The sequence below is a fragment of the Grampus griseus genome, assembly GCF_964374135.1.
Source record: "Grampus griseus genome assembly, chromosome: 3".
NCBI lineage: Eukaryota > Metazoa > Chordata > Mammalia > Artiodactyla > Delphinidae > Grampus > Grampus griseus.
Window position 1 is genome coordinate 117,786,291 of NC_139019.1, and position 23,593 is coordinate 117,809,883.

The following is a 23,593-nucleotide window of genomic DNA, read 5'->3' on the forward strand; positions in this document are numbered from 1 at the left end:
CTATCTCCCATTGATCAACTTCCCTCAATTTCCAGAACCACCAGCCTGGTCCAAGTCCCCATTATCAGTCTCCTGGTCTGATATCTGGCCTCCTTGCTTCCAGTCTTCCCCCTACAACCCATTGTTCAGAAAACAGCCAGAGTGATTGATCTTTTTGTTCAAAGGAAGCAAAATCTCATCCCTCTCTTCCCTAAGACTCCTCAATTGCTTCAGAATAAAATCATGGCCCACAAGGCTGTTCATCACTGGGTCCCTGCCAGTCTTTCCCCCTCTTGTCCAGCTCCCCACTCACTGTGCTCCAGCCACTCCAGCCTCCTTGCTCTTCCCCCAACATGACAACTCCCTTCCTGTTGCAGAGCCTTCATGCCTACTGCCTTCCCTTTCCTTCTGGAGTGCTCCTCCTCTCAGCACTCCACATGCCTGGCTTCTTACCTTTACCCTCCACCCAGCCCAAATGTCACCTCCACAAGCACATCACTTTGGTTTAGTTTCTTCACAGCCCTTTGTTTGTGTGTGCATATTCTGTTCCCCTTAAAGCAAGGACCCCCATCTCTTTTGTTCACACTATATCCTCAATAGCTGGCACCAATTAGGTGTTCAATATATATCTGTTGGGGCTTCCCTGGTGGCGCAGTGGTTGAGCGTCCACCTGCCGATGCAGGGGACACGGGTTCGTGCCCCGGTCCAGGAGGATCCCACATGCCGCAGAGCTGCTGGGCCCATGAGCCATGGCCGCTGAGCCTGCGCGTCCGGAACCTGTGCTCCGCAACGGGAGAGGCCACAACAGTGAGAGGCCCGTGTACCGCAAAAAAAAAAAAAATATATATATATATATATATCTGTTGAATAATTGAATGAATGAAGTAAAAAATGGCAGTCTTTTTGTTCCAAGGTTTATTAACAGTGACGCATCCTTTCTGGCTCCTCTTTGCCCCAGTTCCCAGCCCTAATCAACCTCCCCACTCTGGGGCTTCACTGTAGTCTCTGAATGTTGAAGGTGGGGTAGGATAAACTTGGAGATCATTCAAATCTGTGCCTTCCAAATCTTTTTTTTGTTAATGCATAAAACCATTCTTTTCAAACCCAAGATCTCTCATAGAACCCCTACATATCAAATACATAGAGCGGAAGCTGCCCTTCTCGAGGGAAACTATGTGGGGCTTACAGCTCTGAGAAACAGTTTGAGATTCACCATTCTCCTTATTTCAGTTACTTCATGGTACAGGTAAGTCAGCGGAGGCCCAGAGAGGCACCACGACCTGCCTTTCTCTGAGCAGGACGCAGCCTCGGGAGCTCTCGGCCCCGTTCTCCTTCCACAGCACTATACTGGCTTCTAGAGTCTTATCAACCAGGGCAAAGGATGCTCCCAGCAGGGTCTGCCATGGGGAGAGCTTGGGCCTTTGGTTACCTACTCCTCAGACTGCTGGTCCCAGGGTCATGTGAGGGGCTGGCTGGGGGATGGACTGGAAGTGCAGGGAGCTTGGGTGGGGAAGCCAGGTGTCTGTGTTGGAAGGCCATTGGGGCTCGGGGGCTGGGGGCTGGAGGGCTGAGAGGGGCTGCCCAGGCCTACGGTGGTCTCTCCCTTCCTCAGGATGAGGCTGCTGAGCTCCTGGAGCAGCTGCTCCTCCAGGGACCCACGTGACTGGGGGCTGCTCTTTGAAGGGGGCCCCGGAGGGGGCTCAGGTGGTCTCTCCTCCCAGCCCAGGGGGCCTGCTTTGGGCAGAGGAGACTGATCAAAGGACCGCTGGCTGGCCAGTGGGGTCTCTGGCTTGGCTGTCCGCTCCGGTGTGATGGAGAAGGAGGTGGAGGTGTCTTCGGTCAGCTCGGGGAAGGCCCCCACTTCCTCATATACCGGCTCCTCGTACACAGGCTCCTCCAGTTCCTCTTGCTCCTCCACAGACCCCTGGGATGACTTCATCGGCTGGATGGAAATGGGGGTAACCAGAGGCAGGCACAGAGTTAGAGTTACCAGATTATTAATCGCTAACATTTATTGAGCTCTTCCTCTTTACCAGATGCTGCAAAATACTTTGCATGTATGATGTCAAAAACAACCCTGTATGATGGTTACACTGCAGGTGAGTGAGCTGAGGTACAGAGGGGTTAAGTAAGTTGCCCAAGATCACACAGTTAAGTAAAAGGTGGTGCTGGGGCTTGAACCCAGGTCTGTCTGACTCCAAAATGCATTCACGTAACCACTTCCCTTCTATTTCTCAGATCCTGTGACCACTTTCCCCTTTCCTCACCGCATCCTACCATCCCTTGTTTTCCTCATTCCTTTTGGTCCCAATACACACACACACTCTCTCTCTCTCTCTCTCTCACACACACACACACACACACTCAATGATGGTCTGCATCAGGACAAATACAGAGAGCACACCGGCTCAGGCAGCACAGAGGAACACAGGGACACAGGGTTGACAGGCACACAACTGGAGCAGGCACAGTACTCACAAAGAACATGGACAGGGTCCTCCGGTTGTGAAGTCGCCGCTGGGCACAGGTGGGGTGGGGAGGCAGGGAGGGAGAGACACAGAGACATAGTGAGGCCTGGCAACAGGAGGCAGGTGTAGAGATTGGGGCATAGAGAAGGCAGAGGGGGCACCAGGCTGGCAGGCACGCCACTCCTTTTTGCAGTGTGGCAAGGGCGTGAGCAGGGACCCAGAGGGGTTGGGGCAGGCTAGGGGGACCTCACCAGGGTCTGATTGGCAGAGAGGAGGGTGGCCCCACTGTCATCCCCACGGATGGGCAGCAAAGGCATGGTGCCAAACTTCTGACGGGCGAGGTCAGAGGAGGAACGGCGTCGTAAGACCACTGGCTGCTGGTCATCATGCTGGAGAGAGGGTGAGGGGATGGCACTGGTGGGCATGGGAGGTGCTGAGGGTTAGTGCTGAGTCCACAGACCTACCCCTCAGCTCTCTCTTTCCCCTCACCTGGGCTTTGAGGATGCTGGTGGCCCAGTCCCACATCTCATCCTCGTCTGTGCAGGACAGGTAGCTGGGGGTGATCAGAGGGGAATCAGCAGGAGGGGAAGGGGTCACAGCTAGAGGGATGGAAGATAGAAAAAGCAAGAAGGTAGAGGACAGGGAGCCTGACTGGGCCACAGGAGAAGCCAGGCTGGGAGGTACTCACAGGTGCATCTTCTCCAGGATCAACGTGAAGCCCCACCTGAGAGGCAAAGGAGAACAGTGATGGGTGATCGGAAAGGCCAGCAGGGTGGCAGCAGGAAGGCTCTAGAAGTGTGGACTGGGGAAAAAAACTCACGGGGTGGGAGGCTTGAACTTCTTGCGGATTCCCAGGTAGACCTTGGCACCTTCCAAAGGCCACTCCCGTTCTGGTTTAGAGCTCTGACAACGCGAAGGCAGCCAGTGAGGTTGAGAGGTGAGAGAGAAGGATCGTGGTTAAGGAGGTCAAGAAGTCATGGAAGCACTGGGGTCGTGTGAGGTCAAAGGGTCACAGAAGTCAAAGGGCCAGGAAAGCAATGAGATTGATGAGAACATGGGCTGTGGAGTGACAGGGTCAGTGCCGTCAGGGCTCCTCCCACACGGCCACCCAGCATCCCTCCCTGCTTGCCTAGGGCCCACCTTCTTCTCCTTGAGCAGCAGCAGGCAGCGGCCACGCAGCAGAAAGAATCTCTCCTGGAAGCGGTTTCCCAGCAAGCGGGGCGGTTCTTCCCGACACCGCAACAGGCCCACCCGTGGGCTCTCACGGCGGATACCTGGGCACAGATGGGCAGGGCTAGGTGGAGGGTCCCTGAAAGAGGCCTGGGAGGTGCTGGGCTGAAGCAGGAGGCTCACCTGTGAAGAGGCAGCCGGCATGGGCCAGGGAGACTTTTCTCAAGAGCAGGGAGGCCGAGCAGGGCTCTGGGAGCTGGCACCATTGTAGGGCCTGCTCTAGGACCCTTTCCTTGGGGTGCAGTGGCCGCTCTAAGGGGCAAGATGAGGGTAGGTATCAACCAGATATCGATCCACAGCCTGGAGCGCCCCCCTCCTCGCCCACCAGTCGCTCATTCATTCATTCGTCCATTCTACCATCCAGCCACAGACATTATTTAGCACTGACTGTGCCAGGTGCTGGGCTGTCCTGGGGATACAGTGGGGAGCATGAAACACACGGCCTGCCTTCACAAAGCCCACAGCCTGGCGAGGGAGCAGAGAATAACAGATAAGTAAATGAGGTAACTAAAGACAAACCATTATTCTGAAAGAAGCAATAAGAAGCTGAGAGACAGTAACAGGGCAGCTACTGAGACAGGGTGACCAGGCAAAGCCTTTCAGAGGAGGCATTTGAAGATGAGACTCAGAGGACCTAAGGACTGGGAAGAACAAGCCACGCTGAGATCGGGGGAAGAAGACTTCAGGTGTGACAAAATGCAACACCAAAGGGCCTGAGTTAGAAAGATGTGCTTGAGGAACTAAACAGTCAGTGTGGCTCAATCAAAGAGAATACGTTATGTGAGACGAGTTCTGAGAAATAAGCGAGGGCCAGACATTCAGGGTCTTGTGGGCTATAATAAGGGGTTTGAATTTTATTTTAAGTTCAATGGGAAACCATTGGAAGGGTTTAACCATGCGAATAGCATGATGATTTATGCTTGAAATGCTCATTGACTGCTGCGCGGAAAACGGATTCTTGGGGGGCGAGAAGGGAACATTGGCCAGCTATGCCCTTTCCCGGGCTATACATTTTAGTGGTTAATGCTGGGAAGCACAAAGATCATGGTGATTTCAACTAGGTTGGTGGTAACGATGGAGATGGAGAGGTGATAGATTCGAAATGACTCAAGAGGACTAGTTGCCCATTGTGTATGAAGATGAAGGAAAGGAAGGAGTCCCAGAAGACTCCCAAGTGTCTGTCCTTGATAACTGGGTGAATGCTGGTGCACTGACCGAGTTAGGGAAACTAGGAAATGGCTTGGGCATTTTGTTAGGCGAGGGGACTGGGAACTGAGTTTGGTCTTAGACTTTTTTTCTTTTTTTCATTTTTTTTTTTGGCTGTGCCACGCGGCTTGTGGGATCTCAGTTCTCCAACCAGGGATCAAACCCGCAGCCCCTCCAGTGGAGGTATGGAGTCTTAACCACTGGACTGCCAGGGAAGTCCTGGTCTTAGACGTTTTAAATGTGAGATGCTGTAAGATGTACAAGTGGATGTGTCAAGTAGCCAGCTGGATATGTGAGGCCGGAGCTCAGAGGAGAGGTCTGGGTCACACATAAACATTTGGGGGCCAGCTTATTAATGGCATTTAGAGCCACGGGAATGGATGAGCTCATCCAAGGAAAAAATGTAGACAGAGAAAGGAAGAGGGTTGAGGACTGAGCCCTGGGTCCCTCCAGCATTTGGAGTCTGGGCAAAGGAGAAAGAGAAGCCTCCTTTGAGGTGGAAGGGAAACCAAGGTTCTGTGGGGTCCACGAAAGCCAAGAGGGCAGACAGTACTGAGAAAGAGCAAGTGGACAACTGCATATCTGGTAACACATAAGTCTTGGTGACTTTCACCCCGCACCACACGTGCATGCGCACATGCACGGTCATACTCACCAAGCTCCCCACGCTCTCGAATCTCAAACGTCACCCACAAGTCCATCCCGGCTGCCGTCCCCCGAATCTCCAGTACCTGGTTAGTCAGCTCCTCGGCAGTCAGTGTTGGGGACACCTGGGGTCAGGGCAAGAGCAAAGGACCCGTGCCGGTCAGGCCATTGCCCCTGCCCCCCACCATCCTCTCATCTCCCCTCCTGTCCCCTCAGGACTGACCTTCAGGGTGACACAGTTGTCTGGGAGCTGCTGCTCTATAAAAACCTCCATGATGAGGTCTCCAGCCTGGGACAGCTGAGGGGAGGGGTAAAGAAATCAGGAGGACCCAGACGGTGCAAAGAATCAAGGTCAGAGGACTCCTCGGGTTGCCTCACGAGTGCTTCTCCCCACCACAGAAGCCTCCTCCCAACCCTCATTCCAAACATCGCTCAGGTCCTTCAAAGAGAAAAATCTCCAGGCATGGCGGAACTGTGTACAGAGCTTCCCAAGGCAGTGCAGCTGTGCTTGGGAAGACAGGTTTGGAGTCAGACTGTCTGGGTTCCAACTCTGCCACTTGCTACAGTACAACCTTGAGTAAGTGACCCTCCAAACCTCAGTTTCTTTGAAAAAATGGGACTACCTACCTCCTGGAGTTGGGTGATGCTAAAGTGAGAGTACAGGTGCTTGGAATATAATTAGTCCTCAGCTGTTTGCTACTGTATTTGTTATTCTTCTCACCTATTTGTCTAACTTAGCTAACCCTTCCTTGGATCTCTTACACATGAAACTGAAGTGCTCCTGCCACCCTTTTGTAAAGAATCCTCATGGTGGAATAAATGGAGCAAATCCTAAACCAAACCCCCTCCCCAAAGCACTCCTCTCCTTGGGTTTCCTGTGTCCCAAAGAACTGAGGGCCAGTGTCCAGAAGCAGAAGGTCACCTTCCTGTCCTGATGTCCCCTCCTGGCCCACTCGGGAGTCTAGGGTCAGGACAAGTTACCTGCACATCCTTCCAAGTGGTGATAAGACTGACCTCCAAGTCAATCTGAGCTACCTGGTCAGGGTCGATCTGTGGAAGAGCCAAAAGGGTGAAGGTGTGTGTGTGTGTGTGTGTGTGTGTGTGTGCGCGCGCATTGGGGGGGGCGGGCTGCCGGGAAAGGAGGGAAGCAGGGAGAGATGTGCAAGACCGGAGCACCTGTAGGAGAGGGTTAGAGGCCAGAAGAGCTAAGAACCAGTGGGGCAAGCGTGTTAGGAGCATAGTTACAGGAGATTGGGGCCCAGGGCTCTGGGAGGTGGTCCCTGATGCGGAAGGCCTTCAGAGGGCTAGGCTGGGCCTTTGCTAGGGTGAGCAGGATCCAGAGTCCAGGAAGAGGGACTGTAGGTCAGGGGTTGGGAAAGCTTACATCAAACACAGAGATGTAGCCGTCAATGAGTTCCTGCAGCACCCGCACCTCGTGCTCCCCCCGCCCATCCGTCTGGAACACGCTGGGTGCAAATAGCAGGGCCAGGTTCCGCGTGCACATCTGGTTTAGAGCCGCACACTTTTGCACCCTGCAGAGGGGTGTGAGGGTCATGAGGAATGCAGTGAGCTTCCGCTCACTTGTTCATCGACCCCTCCCTTCATTCAGCAAAAGGTTATTGAGTCTCTACTGTATGCCAGGCCCTGAGCTAAGCGCTTGGGATACGGCAGTGAGTTAGACAAAACCCTGGCTCTAAGAGCTCCCAGTCTAGGGGAGAGACAGACTTATAAATAGGGGTCAGCAAACTTTTTATGTAAGGGGACAGAGAGTAAATATTTTAGGCTTTCAGGCTATACAGTCTGCTGTGTAGGGTGAAAGGAACCATTGAAAATATATAAATGAATGGGCATGACTTTATATTTTATGTACAAAACTTTATTTACAAAAGCAAGTAATGGGCTGGATCTGGCCCATAGGCCATAGTTGTCCAGTCCCTGTGATATAGTGTAATCAGTACAACAGAGCTGAGGCTCACCCTGGAATGATTTAAAATTCTGTCTCCCCAATAGACTGGTAAAGGTAGGTGTGCATCTTATTCTTCTTTGTGTCTTCAACATCTAATCTTTGCCTGGCATAGAATAATAAATAAAACAAAATAATACTGATTGCTCACCATTTCTGAATGCTTACTACATACATGCCAGGTGCTGTAGTAAGCAGCTTACAAGGATCATCTCATTTAAATCTCGTATAACCTATGAGGTGGATACTATTCCTTATACCATCTTCCTGTTACAAATGAGGAAACCGAGGCTCAGAGACAGCAAATAACTTCTCTAGAGCCACACGCTAGGGAATTTCCTGGCGGTCCAGTGGTTAGGACTCTGAGCTTTCACCGCCAAGGGCCTGGGTTCAGTCCCTGGTTGGGGAACTAAAATCCCGCAGGCCGCGCGGTGTGGCCAAAATAAATAAAAAAATAAAGTCATGCGCTAGAATAGTGGAGCTGGATTAAGGCCTAGGTCTGTCTGACTCCAAAGTCCACGCTGTGAGCCTTTATGTTGTGATACCTTCACTTAACAATTATCTGTGGGATGAATATGTGAATGTAAGCCAGGGGGTTGGACAGAGGTGATGAAGGGTCAGGGAGGAAGCCTGCAGGGGGTCTGGCTGTACTGACCGATAGAGATGCCCAATGAGGGTGGCCAGCGTGCGGCGGTTGACCCGTGGCAGGCAGCCAATCACTTCTTTGTATTTCTCCAGGCGCTGGTTCTTCTGGGGCAGCTCTGGGGATGGGATGGGGAAGGGTTGGAGAGGGTCAGGGAAGGAAGAGTAGAGGGATTTTTAGAGAAACAAACCCAGGATGGATGTGTTTCTGCCCCCTTCCCACCTTGCCTTGAGCTGAGTCCCTGGGTGATCTTCCAGTGGAGGAGTATTGGGGAGGGCGGCCGCCCAATCCCACAGGGGAGGCTCAGGGATTCTGGTGGGGTGGGTGGAGTTCCTGGTTGGGTCTTGGTTGTCGGTGAGGAGTTCTTAGGGATCTTGGGAGCACCTACCGGCAGCCTCCCTCCAGCGAGGCAGCAACCGAGCAGAGGTCACAGGGTCATCAAGCTCTCGAAAGAAGCGTTTGAGCGTGTCAGTGACATCCTCCACAAAGTGCTCCCCTGGTCGGAGCTTCACTGACCGGGCATCCCGCCGAAACTCAGCCAGGAGCCGCAGGCTGCGGGCGCGGGCACCCCCTTTCCGGTATACGCCCTCCAGCCGGAGCCCTGAGAACGGCCATCATCTCAGCTCACCGCTGCCCAAAGACCTGCCACAACCCACCCACCATCCTGTCTGTCACCCCTCATGGTATGTGGCTATTGGAGGCAGGAGGGTCAGAGAGGAAGAAATCGGCCTCTGTGGTCTTGCTTCTCAGGTCCCTGCTCCAGCCCTCATCATCAGAAGGTCCTTGCCTAATCACACAGCAGCACCCTTCACTCTCTCTTTCTCCCCTCCCCCACTTTGATCTTTAAATAGCACTCTGAAATCACATTACACTCAGGCCTCGTTATTCACAGGTTCTATACTTATGAATTCATCTACTTGCTAAAGTATATTTGGAGCCCCCGAATCAATACTTGTGGCACTTTGCAGTCACTTGTGAACATGCCCAAGTGGAGAAAATTTTGAGTTGCCTGATGGACATGTTTCTAGCTAAGGCCTCATATGGTAAACAAGTATCATTTCGTGGTATAGTTAAAGTCACATTTTTTGCATCTTGTGCTTCTTTTTTGGGGGGGATTTCACGGTTTAAACTAGCCCCCAAGTGTAGTGCTGAAGTGCTGTCTAGTGTTCCTAAGCACAAGAAGGCTCTGATGTGCCTTGTTGAGAAAATACATGTGTCAGATAAATTTTGTTCAGGCATGAGTTGCTGAGTATTGCTGGCTGTGCGGTCAAAATTAACGAATCAACAATTTATATTAAATAAAGTATCTTTAAAGCAGACTCACAGATACAGAGAACAAACTAGTGGTTACCAGTGACGAGAAGGAATGGGGGAGGGGCAGTATAGGGGTAGGGGAGTAAGAGGTACAAACTATTTGGTATAAAATAAGCTATAAGAATATATTGTACAACACAGGGAAGACAGCAAATATTTTAGAATAACTATAAATGGACTATAAACTTCAAAAATTGTGAATCACTATATTGTACCCTTGTAATTTATCTAATATACTTCAAAAAAAATTTTTTTTAAAGATGAAAGCTTGGAACTATACTCAATATCTTATAATAACTATAATGGAAAAGAATATATATATATATAAATAAAACTGAATCACTTTGCCATATATTTGAAACTAACACATTCAACATTATGAATTAACCATAATTCACTTTAAAAAAAAAAGAGGAAAAAAAAGATGGAAGCTTAAAAATAAAGTGTCTTTAAACAGAAAGACACATAAAACAAAGTTACATATTGATCAATTAATGAAAATATGACCAGAGTTTCCCAGGAACCTAACCCTGTATTTCCACTGGGGCAACGGTTCAGCATTCATTGATCCAGTCCTTTCAGTGACTTTATAGAATATAAGTACTGTGAATCATGAGAACTGACTGTATTTGTTTTCTTAATTATTACCCATCTCTCCCACCAGTCTCTGAGCTTCATATAACCTTCCTCGTTCACTGCCATATCCCCCGTGTCTGGCACAGGGGAGCAGCTCAATAAACATTTGTTGAACGAAGAGTGGCAGTGCAGGAACTGTGGAGGAGCAGGGAAGAACACCCACACTTTCCCCAGGGCTTTTTCACTGGGCCTCCTACTTCAATCCTCTTATGAACACGAGGGAGGCTGGGAAGGGGATAGCGGTCTAGTGAGTGGGGGAAGTCAGTGCACGAGGCTACTGCCAAGGCGTGGAGAATGTCTTTAGCCACTGACTATCCCTTGTCCGTGTAGTAAGCACAACTCCTTGTCGGTGCATGGATGTGCCTTTTACCCCTTGACTGTCCTCCTTAGTTTTCTGTGAATTTTCCTTCTCAAGAGCCCAGCCTTCTAAAGAGAGTTTGCGGGGAAAAGAGATTCAACTTAGTCCTTACTTGGGAAAGAAAATAAAACGGAGGTCAAAAACTCACAAAGAATTCTGGGAACCCCTTGCATAGCTGATCCTTTATGGCTGGAAAACCTCCCACACAGAATAATTCTGCTCAGAGCCCCAAGGATTTTGCTGCACAGCATGGCTCTTGCCTTGTAGCTGCCCCCTCTTTGTTCTCCATGGCTCTGCATCTCCAGTCACAACTCAGTGCCACCCTCATTCCATGCCCACGCCCCAGTAACAGCTGCCTTGGAACACTTCACTACCTGCCAGGTCCTGCACTAAATGCTTTACATGTGTTATCTCACTATCACAGCTATCTTGGAAGATGACACTGTTGGTAGCCCCACTTTAAAGATGAGAGAACTGACGCTCACAAAAGCAAAGCAGCTTGCCAAGGGTCATACACTGGTTGCTGTCAGGCTGCAGTTTCTGGAGGCAAAGCTTTTGAAGGTAAATCACACACACACAGGGCAAATACCTGCCCCCCTGCTGCGCCCACGTTCCCCATCCCCCACTCGGTGTCAGCCAGTACCCACTCACCATGCTGAGTGACAAAACTGATGCAGGCATCCACAATGATGGGGATGTCACCCCGGCTCATCTGCTGCTCCTGCAGCCCTGTGCCTCCCCCGCCGGCTGCCCCGGCAATGGCCGCGTTCCATGCTGAGAAGTCTAGCCGGCCCTCTGCCTGCAGATACAGTGTCCTGAGACCCAAGAGACCTGAGTCAGAGCCAGCTCCAGAGGAGTCCTCCGACTAAGAGGCCCAGGAGCACAAGGACCAGACCTCCCAGAGACACCAGCAGGGGGCAACAACACCCAACCCAGACAGGGCCCCTGAACTAGGGAAGTGACTTTGAGGAAGTGGGCAGTGGTCCAGCAGGCCAGGGTGGAGGGTGTGAGCTGTGCTCTAGAAAGGGGGGCCCAGAGTCAAGGGTAGTGGCAAGACTTACCTTCCTGTCTCCACCAGAACCAAATGCTCTTTCTTGTCTGGGGTGTCAGTGGCTGAGACCACACCTGGGAGGAGAATCATTGGACATTATCATCATTGTCGTCTTCATCATAGTGACTAATATTTATTAAGTATTTAAGGTATGTAGGTTTCATGCTAGGAGCCTTACAAACAATACTGCAATAAATCCTGTGAGTTACATATTGTTATCCCCATTGTACACATAAGCTCAGAGAGGTTAAGTAACTTGCCTCAGATTACCTGCTATAAAATAGAACTCAAGTTTGTCTCCAAAACCTCAAAACACTATCCTACACTGTTCCTCTTTTAAGAGGAAATGAGAATTCCCAGTCCCTTCTCCCAGTTCCCAACAAGCAAGCAACTCCAAATAATGATAATAACAATAATATTTATAACAAATAACATTTATTGAATACCTACAAGATGCCTCCTGACAGGCTCTGTGATAAGTGTTTTACATGCATTGCCTTATTTGAAACTCATTACAACCCTAATATTGTGCCTGTTGTGAAGATGAGGCAACTAAAGCACAGAGAGGTTAAGTAACTTGTCCAAGGTCACACAGCCAGGAAGTGATGGAGGTGGGGGTCTAAATCTGGGCAATTTGACTCCAGAACTTGCGCCTGAATCCACTATTCCTGCTGTCTCCCATAGGGACCCCCAAATAGATGAAGGTCCACTACCCACCCTAACTCCCCATAGCCACCCTTCATCCCTGCCCCCAGCCCTGCTCACTGATCTCCTGTAGCCGGCGCAGATGAACCATGTCCTCGGGGGCTGGGGGGCCCGGGCCCGATGCTGGGCACAGGAAGAGGTGATCTCCACGAAGAAGTCCGAACCCAGACAGCCAGAGGCCAGGGGCCAGGGCAGTATGGGAAGGGGACCGCAGCCACAGGCGGCCCAGCCGCAGCAGCCCAGGGCCCAGCAGCTGGTGACAGCTCAGTGGGGAGAACCACTGTGAGGCAGGAGGACAAGGGGAGAGAGGAAAATAGGGAAAGAGACAAGGAGTGGGGTAGAGAAGTAAGAGTGAGAGGGATAGGGAAAGGCAGAGAAAAACATGGAGAGAAAGCCAAGGAAACAGAGGAATGAAAGGGATGGGGAGAGAATGAAGGAAAGACCGGTGAAGGAGACAGGAGATGGATGGAGAAAAACAAGAAAGAAATGCAATTCAATTTGATTTGCTCCAGCCAACCCAGAGAAGATCCCTGTGTGGCAGGCAGCCTCATGCCCTTAATTGGGATGTAGGGGAAGACAGAATGGGTAGCTACATGCTGTAACCGAAGAGTCACGAGGCCCCGGGAAGTCCCACCCTCTTGGGGCCGGGCAGAGGCTTCATGGAGAAAGGAGTATTCGAGGTGAACCTCAAAGCAGTGCTTCTCAAGCTACTTGCGGTGAAGGAACAGGGAGTTTTAAAAAAATTTTCCAATCTGTCACTAACCAACACTTTCATTAAAAAGCAACAAAATGAATTACTAGAAAAATGAAATGAGAAGAATTACAAAATAAGCCCCCAAGTTTTAAAATTAGATTGCACACATAAAATCTCTCTGTCAAATTGCTATGAAAGACTCTAAATGCTGACTCAAGCCCTGTACTTAAGCTGTCATGGGCCATAACAGAGTCCCTGGGCCACGATGGGTTAACAGACCACACTTGGGGTAGCACTGCCTTAAAGGATGGGCTAGATTTTTGGAGAGTAGATAATACGAAGAGACCTGGACCTGGCTGGGAGGGCCATGACAAAGCCCTTAGAGGATATGGAGATAACTTCTTGGTGTGAGGAGTTACAGGCAAACCAGGAGAGTGGGGTCAGAAGCCAAAGCAGGGGAGCATTTCCTACAGAGGAGTGTGAGATGCAGAGACTACCTGGTGAGGCCAGAAGGAGGCCCTTGGACTTTACCAAGGACAGGTCACCAGCCACCTGCAGGGTAGCAGCTCAGAAGAGTATGGCAGAGGGGGGCAGCCACAAGGGGTTAAGGAGGAACTGCAGGCTGCCAGAGCACACAACTTTCTAAGGAGTTGTCAGGAGGGCGCCAGGATGGTGAGTTGAAGGTGGAGCAGAGCTGGGTGAAAAGCTGTTTAAGGATGGGAGCGATTGTCATCATCATTGCCATTACTACCTCAACACCCACAGGTGGAGGGCTTGCTGCGTGCCGGGCAGTGTAGGCCTCGCGTGTCACTTAATCCTCAACACTAGGGGGTGGGGTCTTTTACACCACTCTACTCACATGGAAGAGCTCACATGTGAGAGTTGGAGGACTCAAGTCCCAGGATATCTGACTCTCGCGCCTGAACTTTTAATGCCACAGAGGGGATGCAGGGTGGAGAGACAGTGGCTTCCCTGGGAATGGAGAAGGTGGAACAGATGAAGGCAGCTTTGCCTGTGGACTTGGAGATCTGAGGGTTGGGGGAAGGGAGTGGGAGTCAGAGGCAGCCTCTCTGTGGGAAGAGGCCCAGCACAGTGAGGTTTGGCCCATGAGCTTTGGAGACAGAGGCCTGATTTTCGTCCTGTGCTCTGCTGCCTCCTAGCTCTGTGACCTTGACCACATGACTTCATAACCTCTGAGTTCTTTAGGTGTGAAGTATTAATAATCCTTACCTCTGAGGGCTGTTGTGAAATTTAACTGAGACATTGAGTGGGCAGTGTTTAACACAGGGCCTGGTACAGAATAAGTGCTCAGTCAACCTTAGCTGTTAGTGGAAGGGGTAGGAGTGGCTGTAGGAATAAGAGAGGACAGGATGGGGGCAGGTGGGGACAGGGAAACCATGAGCTGTCAGGGAGGGGGTCTCGGCTATCTCACCTTGCCCACGGCGCTGGTCCAGGCCTCCAGACTCTCGGCTCCATCTGTGCCAAAATGCTGGATCCTCCCCCCAGTGAGGACGAGCTCAAAGGAAAACGGGAACCTGGAGAGAAGATGAGGTCCGGGCGGAGAATGGGGGTGAGTGAGGGGGTTGGCAGGCTCAGGCTCAGGAAGGGAAAAGGGGAGTTCAGGGAACATGGTGGGTGTTACCTGTCGAGGTCACCTGGGTCAGTGGGTGGGGGGTTCACACCCAGACATACGACATCCTGGGGCTGGATGAGGTTGAGGGGTTCAGGGCTGCTTTCTGACACAAACATTTCCAGAGCCGCACCCAGCACGCACCACAGTCGGGGGGGAGCTAAGAAGGAAACTGATGGTCAGCAGGCGGCTGACCTCTGTCCCCACTGTCAGAATTCCCATTTACCAGATATTTATTCTATGCCAAGCCCTCTGCCTGTGTATGATCTCACGTAATCTTCACGGCTCTATGAGGTGGGTTTTACATTCACTCCTGTTTTGCAGAAGGAGAAACTGGGGCTCAGAATTTGAGTAGCTTGCCCAAGTCACATGGGTAGAAAGTAGCAGAGTTGGAATTTGACCTCCACAGTCTGACTTCAAAGCACAGCCTCTCAACCATCACCCAATGCTGCCACCTGCCATGGTCCCTCTCTGACTCCCGGCACCCAGCCCACTCCAAGGCATGTCCCATCCCCGTCCTCTCCTCCCTGTCCCTCTATGGAACACCCATTCCCATCCTGGTTTCTGCCCACCTCCTCGCATCCCAGAGGGTTTCTGCCCTCCCTTCTCACCATCTCGGCCCCTGCGAGGGGGTGGCGGTCCAGCTTTGTTGCTAACGGGACCACAGTACAGGAAGCTGCTGTAAGTGGCAGGCACCACCACCTCATTGTACACGCCAGGGGAGGGGTCTGCAAGGGGAAGAAGAAGTGGTCAGGTCAAGCCAGTGTAATGGGACGGCCTGACCTCCTTGGGAAGGGATTGAATCAAGCAAGACAGTGGGACCCAACTCCATTGGCCAAGTAGAGCCCAGTGGGGACATCTCACCACCTAGATTAGAAAAGAGGGTGGCAGGGAGTGACGAGGCTTCCAAGCCAGGCCTTGCCCACTGTCTGTCCCCACCACAAGTCAGCTCCGGGTGGAGGCCTCAGAGCATGGGCCATCCTGCAAGTGTCTTGGCCCCTTTGGCACGACTCCTGGAGACCAGCCTCTATAACATGACCATTTCTATGATCAGACTACCCCTGGGGAGGTGGGACCCGGCCTACTGGTTGATCCCATCAGGGGTAGGCCAGCAGTAACACCTCAAACCTCCAGATCCATTCCAGACAGTGGTCATTTCATAACATCAAGAAATAGGACCTGGAGGACCTGGAGGGTTGGGAAACTGCCCAGGCTGGACCATTGTGATGGGCTGGGTGAGAGGTAATTGCCCCTCCCCCCCGCTCCCCGGAAGAACCAAGGCTCAGGTCGGGGCTGGGAGTTCTTGCAGGGAGAGAGAGGAGGCATTGGTGGGGATTACCTGCGGGCAGGAGACCAGGGAAGCTGCCATCGAGGGCTGGAGGGGACCAGGGCTCCTCTCCCTCGAAAGCCTCGACGCAGAGGAGCTGGGTCATGTTCTTTAGCAGGTTGGGTCCTGCCACAGCTGCACATAGTGCCTACAGGGAGAACACTGCAAGTTTAGGCATTTCAACTCAGAGACTGCTTTCCCCCCTCCCCGTCAGCCCCGGCCCTCCCTCCTACCTGGAGAAGCTGGCTATGATCTGGATACTGAGGGTGGGGTTTCCGGAAGAGACCTAGCCGGTACTTCCGGGAGATGAACTCTCCCCGAGGGCCAGGGGTGCTATCTGGATGCAGCCCTTCACCTGGGGGTAGCGCTCCAGCCCAGAAGCGGTTGGCACGATCATTTCCCAGGACAATGAACAACTGTAGGATGACAAGGGGCAGAGGCAAGTGACAGGAACTCAAGAGTCCCCAGACATTCCAATCCTGCCCCAAGCAGGACCCAAGGCCTTTTCTGCATGCTCTCCTTCCATCCGCAACCCCGGCCCCCCACACACACTTTCTTCCTCTTCAGACTCCTCACCTGCACTATCTCATTACTCCAGACACTTGTGTCCAGCTTCAGGCTCTGCACCTTGGAGATCCCAGAACCCAGGGCCCGGTGCTGACCTGTTAGGGTGTGAAGGGCATGTGGCAGGGGCACCCTGAGCCCTCCTGCCCCCAACTTCCTCTTTCTCCCCATTTCAGCTACAGGCTCCAGCCCTCACCTGCGCACTGCTTGCAGATGACCACCCCCAGGTTGACAGCGGCCCAGTCCGGGCGGGAGGCCTCACAGTCCGCACAGTGCCGGTTTGCCCGATTGGACCAGATCTTCTCAGCCACCTCGTAGTCAGACAGGGTCTCGGTTACTGCTTCCTGCAGAGCGGCCGCCCAGCTCTGCCGAGCCCCCCCAGACTCGGCTGTGAAGCTGAGGGGTGGACAGCCAGTCCGTGGGCATGGACATACCCCCCGACCTGTTCCATCCCCCTGGCCACATGTGGGCCAGCCCAGACCTTCCTGACATCCTTGACCCTGTTCACTGGCCTCCTGTCAGTGCACACCCACTGAATCCTACTGAGGAGGTCCTGGGTCCTCTGCACCCCTGTGCCCCCACCAATGTCTCTCCCCGAGCCTTGCCTCCTGCCAGTCTGGGCCCCACCTGAAGCAGCGATGTGGTGTGAGCAGGTCGAAGCTGCGACTCTTGGTCTCCCGGACGCTGCAGCCTTGCAGTTCAATGAAGCAGATCCCGATGCCCAGAGAGAAGGCCTGGCAGGGTCGGGGCAGGCACAGTGAGGCCAGAATGGGCTATAGGTCAGGCCCCTCGGCCCCAGCCCGGCCCTCCTCACCTGCTCACTCTTGTACAGGGCCAGCTCTCCGGGGCTCAACGCAGCAAACACCTTGGCCTTGTGCCCACGCAGCTCCAGCATGCCCGTGCGAAGGGGTCGGGGTGGCTGTGGGGGCCGGGGGTGGCCCAGGAGGCGCTGCTCCTTCAAGCAGGATTGCATCGTGGAGCACCACGTGTCCCGCTGAGCTGGCGGGGGACAGGGAAGAGGGTCAGCCGGCTGTGTGCTTACCTGGCCTCCCCAGCCCTGCCCTGGCCCGGGAGGCCCTGGCCCTCACCCTCGCTCTCTGTGCGGAACACGAACACCCTCTGGCCAGTGACGACCTGGAACTTGTTGTCCTTGCTGCTGCGGGTCATCTCGATGGCTGTCAGAGGGATCACACCCTTGGGGAAGGGGTCCTGGAGGGACAGACCATTGGCCCATGGGGACAGGAACTCAGCCACGTGCGCTGACCCCGGGGGGGCCAGTGCCAACTTTTAATGAGATCAGCACTCATTCCGCAAGCAGTGGGGTACAGCTGCTAACCGAGCTCCTTTAGATGCTGACACCAGTCATGCGGTACCTGCCTCCCCCACCAGGGGGGGACTGGCCTTCCAGTCCTGAGCCTCCCTCAGCCCTCCCTCTCCCTCTCCCTTTCCCCAGGCCCCATGTAGCATCTCCCGGACCCACCTTATCGCTGCCAAAGTACATCAGACTCCTCCCATTGAACTGCACAAAGCGCCTCTGGAAGACGTAGTTTCTGGGGAAGGCAAGGGCCGAGACCAGTAAGTGGTGGAAGCTGCATCCCGGGGCGTCCTAGGAGCTGGGAGCACTTGGGGCCTGACCTCCACCACCACCACGCAGCCTCCCGCGCCCCCCTCCCCTGCCCTTCCCAGCAGCCCCACCCCTGAGGGGAGAGCTTGTCTAGCCAGCCACTGAGCAGGGGCGTGGGGCGGTCTGCCGTGGAGGAGAAGCTGGCATAGGGTGAAATGAGGTCATCGTTGGTCTCCGCGTCCAGGGCGGGCAGTGAGAGGGTGGAATCCCCCGGCAGCTCAAGGCTGGCATAGCCAGCATCCTCTCGTGCCTCCAGATCCTGCCTGCTGAGCCTGTGGGGGCCAAGACAGAGAGGGACACACATTAGACCCAGTTCCCTGGACAGCCCCACCCTCAGCGCCTAGTGGAATGCCTGGCAGGTACTGGATCTGCTTTTCAAACAGGGGAACAGGGAGGTTGAGAACCCAAAACACTAGCATGGAGCTTCTTCCCCGAGCACACTTGGACTTTGCATTTGAAAACTTTCAGTCTGGGCTTCCCTGGTGGCGCAGCGGTTGAGAGTCCGCCTGCCAATGCAGGGGACACGGGTTCGTGCGCCGGTCCGGGAAGATCTCACATGCCGTGGAGCGGCTGGGCCCGTGGGCCATGGCCGCTGAGCCTGCGCATCCGGAGCCTGTGCTCCGCAGCAGTGAGAGGCCCACGTACCACAAAAAAAAAAAAAAAAAAAAAAACCCAAAAAACAAACAAACAAAAAATTTCAGTCCTTCGCCTCTGCCATTAGGATTACTTGGCAGAAAATTTGGGGAAGGGCTGAGTAGATGGCTTTCTGCCACAGTTGCCCATATCTCATCAATAAGCCTGACTGGTTCTTGCTCCAGAAAGTTCTTGCCTTTCTCTCCGGGGACCAAGCTTCCATCAGTTCTCACCGAGGTGAAGGGAATCACCTAACTGGTCACCTGCTTCCACTCGCACCATCCCACCAAACATCCGTTCTCCCACTGACACCAGAGTGCTCTTTTAACAATGCAAATGAGAGCATTTCACTCACCAGCATGAACCTCTACAATGACTTCCCATCTGCACTTAGGATAAATTGAAATTCCTTACCAGGGGCTGCAAGACTTTGTACAGTGAGACCCGTGGCGACTCCCCTGACCTCACCCTGTATCGCCCTCACCTTGGCTTACTACAGTCCAGCCACATTCTCTTCCCCAGTTCAGAGCCTTTGCACACGGTGTTCCCTCTGCCTAGAGCACGCTCCCCTGGGCTGCTTCTTCTCATCCTTCGAGTGTTCCTTCTCAGAAAGTCTTCTATTATTCTCTATCACTTTCCAGTGGTTCCTTACGTCAGCTGCACAGAATCACCCAGGAAACTTAAAAATACCTGTATATGAGCCCCACACCAGACACTTAAATTTGAGTCTCTGGGAATGAGGCCCAGGCATCTGTTGTTTTAAAAGTTCCCCAGGGGGCTTCCCTGGTGGCGCAGTGGTTGAGAGTCCGCCTGCCGATGCAGGGCACACAGGTTCATGCCCAGGTCCGGGAAGATCCCACATGCCGCGGAGCGGCTGGGCCCGTGAGCCATGGCCGCTGAGCCTGCGCGTCCGGAGCCTGTGCTCCGCAATGGGAGAGGCCACAACAGTGAGAGGCCCGTATACCGGTAAAAAAAAAAAAAAAAAGTTCCCCAGGAGGTAGTGCCGCTGAGGTTGAGAACCTCTACCCCGTTTGTTTCCTACTTCACTGAGAAACTGAAGCCATCAGACGAGAATCCCCGCAGACTCCCAGTGCCTCATCTGCCCCATTTCACACACACACTGCCTTCCTCCTGGTACTGGAATAAATAGCCCTGTCTAAAGCCGGTCCGTCCTCTGAGCACTTGATCCTAGTCCCCTCACCTACACAATGACATCGCTCCAGACTTTCTCTCTTTTCTCTCCCCTACATCAGCTAGTTCTCCCTCTCTACCAGGTCATCCCTATTCACCTATGAACATACGTAGCATTCTATGCTATAAAAACCCCCTTCTTGACTCCACTTCTACTCTCAGTAACCACTCCAACTCTCTGCTCTTCTTTGCAGAAAAACTCCTCAAAAAATGTTGTCTTCACATTTGCAGCTCCTCTCCTTCCGTTCTCTCTTGAGCCCACTCTGATCCAGCTTTCATCCTCAGCACTTGTCAAGGTCCCGAGTGACCTCCATGTTACCAGTTCCAGCAGTCAATTCTCAGCCCTCAACGTACCCAACCTCTCAGCAGCACCTGACATAGCTGACCTCTCCCTCCTCCTTGTACATTTTCTTCACTTAGCTCCTGTGGCATCAACTTCTCCTGCTTTTCCCTCTGCTTCACTAACCATTTCTTTTCAGCCTGTTTTGCTGATTGTCCTTCTTCTCCCAAACCTCTTGATGCTGGAGTGTGCTTGGTTCTCTGCTCTATCAACACTCACTCACAGCTACATATACCCATCCAAACGCTGACAACTCACAAATCTGGATCTGCAGCTCGGACCTCTTCCCCACACTCCAGACTTGTATATCCAGTGGCCTATTTGCCACCTCTTCTTGGGTGTATAGTACACACCTCAAATTCAACACATCTAAAACTGAACGCCTCATCTGCCCCCCACCTACCTCTGCTTTATGCCCAGTCCTCCCCATCTCCGACCATGGCAACTTGAGGGACTTCCAGTTGCTCAGAACAGTGCTGTGGAACTAAATCTTTGAAATGTGGTTGTTTCATAGTTACAGCACAGCTCACACCAGACTAGCCACGTTTCATGCGTTCAGCAACCACACTTGTTTACTGGCCACCACAACTGACAGTACAGGCTCAGACCAGAACCCCTGAAGTCATTCTTGACTGCTCTTTTCTCTCACACCTCAATTTACCAGGACGGTTCGCCTTCAAAATACAACACAAACCAACCACTTCTCACCATCTCCACTCCCATCACACTAGCCTGAGATGTCTCACCTAGATCACTGCAAGAACCTCCTAACTAGTCTCTCTGCTTCTGCTTTTGCCCCCTACAGACCATGCCTAACACAGCAACCAGAGGGATTCTTAAAATGTAAGTCAAAACCTTTCCGGGGCTTCCCTGGTGGCGCAGTGGTTGAGAGTCCACCTGCCGATGCAGGGGACACGGGTTCGTGCCCAGGTCCGGGAAGATCCCACATGCCGCGGAGCGGCTGGGCCCGTGAGCCATGGCCGCTGAGACTGCGTGTCCGGAGCCTGTGCTCCACAACGGGAGAGGCCACAACAGTGAGAGGCCCGTGTATCGCAAAAAAAAAAAACAAAAAACCGAAAAACCTTCCAGTGGCTGCCTTCCCATTTCACTTAGAGTAAAAGCAAGTCCCTACAAGGTCCTACCCATCTGGCTCCGTTTACAGCTCTGATGGCAGCATCTCCCCCAACTCTTCCCACCCTGCCCCACTCTGCCCCAGCCCGGCCGACCCTGTCATCACTCCTGGATCCCTGTGGGCAACTGGCCTCTTTAAAGCCTCTATTCTGGCCACTCTTCCCGCCTGCAACACTCTTCTCCTAGAAGAGGGCTAACTCCGTCCCCTCCTTCAAGTTTTGGCTTGAATGTCATCCTCTTAATAATGGCAACTCTTCATGAAAAACTGCAGTCCACTCCCCCCTCACTCCATCCCAGCCCTCTAACCCGGTTCGATTTTTTCCATGGCACTTATCACCTTTTAACGTATGGTGTAGCTCATTTATTATATCTGTTGTTAATTAACATCTCCCCACAAGGGCAGGGATTTCTGATCTATCCCAAGTATCTACAACGATATCCGGCATTCAGTAGGTGCTCAATAAAGATAGTTAAATGAAGGAATGAAAGGCACTGCTCCCTATTTTAAATCATACATCCATTTCTTTGTCTACCTGTTTTATTTCCTGTCTGTCCCCACTGAGTCACAAGCTCCCTCATGGGGGATTGGGTCTGTCATATTCATCCTGTACCTCAAGAACCCGGCTGGCACACAGTGGACACTTAATGCACATTTGACAGATAACGGGAAACACGGCCACCACCAGCTCAACCGCTCCTCAAGCTGCCCCTCTTCCTGCCATCATCATGCTATGGACCACTCACCTGTGTTCAGCCCTTTCCTGACAGATAACTCTGCCTTCTCTTCTGTCGGGGACCCCTGGGACCCCCACAGGCTGGACACCATAGTACAGGCAACCAGGGTCCATGATGTGCACTGGCAGGAGGAAAAAAAGGGGAGACAGGGAAGAGGTCAGGTGAGAGTGTCTGACGTCCTGAAGGGCACTGCCCCTCTTCCCCCAACCCATGATAACCCACCTACCTGTGCCCGTTGTGGGCCTGAGGGCAGGAGTGGGGGCAGTTGTCTGGGAGCTGTCTGGGGCCCTTAGGGGAAAGGTCTAGTGTCATTAAAGGAAAGAGAAGGAAGGACAAGCCCTCGTGCCCTGTTCCTCCCTGCCCCCAGCATGGGATCCCCAGGGAGCCAACTCCACTCACGTGTCCTGAGCCGTCTGTGCCCCGCCTCTTAAGTCCAAGCCGAAGTAGATGGCATTGGGCATCATCTCCACAGTATTCAAGGCTGAAGGCTGCTCAGAGGAGGACCTCTGAGGGACAGGAGGGGACCTCGGGCTGGGCTCTGGGCTCTTGGATGCTTCTGGTCTCCAGAGAGCTGGACTCAACCCAGGCCTCTGGGTGGTGGTGGAGCCACTGAGCCCACCAAATACCGTCCTGGGCTTAGGCACAGGCTTGGGGGGCTGCGCCTGGGGGGCCGGGCTGGGCGGTGGCTCCATGGCACTTCCCAGCTGGGGATCCGGGGAGCCCTCTGCCGTGCCCGCCTGCAGCAGGCGCAGAATGCGTTTCCGATGCCCTGTGGCGTTGATGCCCAATTGCCTCAGCTCCTCATGGCCCAGGCCCCGGGCTGCACCCGCTGTAGCCAGGCCATGCCGCCGGAACACGTCTGCATACTGCTCCAGGTGCACCGTGGCCAGCCACACAGCGATGTCCAGGTCCTGAGGGGCAGCCATGGGGGCTCAGGCCATTGCTGGGGGGAGGGGCAGGTGAAGGGAGGGCTCAGGCTGAGATTCCCCCTCCCTGTACCAAAGTCTGAGGCCTGGACAGGGGTACCAGACTCCAGTCTTCCTCCAAAGAAGAATGACCAGAGGCCTGTAATCCGGGGGCAGAGCCATCCCAGAACATGCTTTCTCATTGCAGGTGAACCCCTTCATTTGCAGATGAGGAAACTGAGGCCCAGGGAGGGGAAGAGGCTTTCCCAGGGCTCACAGCAAGTTGGCTTATCGATGGCAGTGTTGGTCCCTTAGCTCCTGCCCACCCTGTGTCTGGGTCAAAGCTCTGCCTCTGCATTGCTGCACGTTCAACTAAGGAAGTCTGGGACAAGAGGCCGGAACCCTGCCCCTGCAGGGTGAAGGGGGGATGGTGGGGAGGAAGGGCCCACGATGTGCCCTAATCCTGCTGTGGCACAGCGTGGGGATAGGGCAGCTGTGGCACAAGAGGAGAGGGGAGATGCAGATCCCACTCCCGCTGGTTTCCAGAGCTGAGGTACAGGCTCGGGCCATCCTAATCCTGGACGTTCCCAGTTCCCCCTCCCCTTCCACCTATTGTCTCTG

General features: G+C 53.3%; 1 protein-coding gene across 3 annotated transcripts; it reads right to left on the bottom strand.

Moving 5' to 3' along the window:
• Positions 1-913: 913 nt before the first annotated feature.
• Positions 914-22,993, bottom strand: ARAP3 (ArfGAP with RhoGAP domain, ankyrin repeat and PH domain 3; the record flags this gene model as incomplete). Of its 3 annotated transcripts, none has more annotated exons than XM_082651312.1 (32): positions 914-1,921; positions 2,458-2,496; positions 2,699-2,836; positions 2,937-3,000; positions 3,136-3,171; positions 3,268-3,350; positions 3,588-3,721; positions 3,801-3,929; positions 5,539-5,653; positions 5,752-5,826; positions 6,510-6,578; positions 6,913-7,060; positions 8,147-8,252; positions 8,523-8,735; positions 11,094-11,257; positions 11,504-11,567; positions 12,259-12,478; positions 14,325-14,427; positions 14,535-14,682; positions 15,134-15,250; positions 15,862-15,997; positions 16,083-16,265; positions 16,426-16,511; positions 16,610-16,809; positions 17,041-17,147; positions 17,228-17,412; positions 17,502-17,622; positions 17,894-17,963; positions 18,109-18,300; positions 22,077-22,188; positions 22,294-22,355; positions 22,467-22,993. In XM_082651312.1, 32 exons carry the CDS (start codon positions 22,991-22,993, stop codon positions 1,436-1,438), a joined length of 4,632 nt encoding a protein of 1,543 aa, XP_082507438.1. In that variant the 3' UTR covers positions 914-1,435. The 3 variants fall into 3 exon arrangements, with proteins under 3 accessions (XP_082507438.1, XP_082507437.1, XP_082507436.1); XM_082651311.1 differs by having other exon boundaries at positions 18,109-18,303; XM_082651310.1 differs by having other exon boundaries at positions 18,109-18,309.
• Positions 22,994-23,593: the final 600 nt, after the last annotated feature.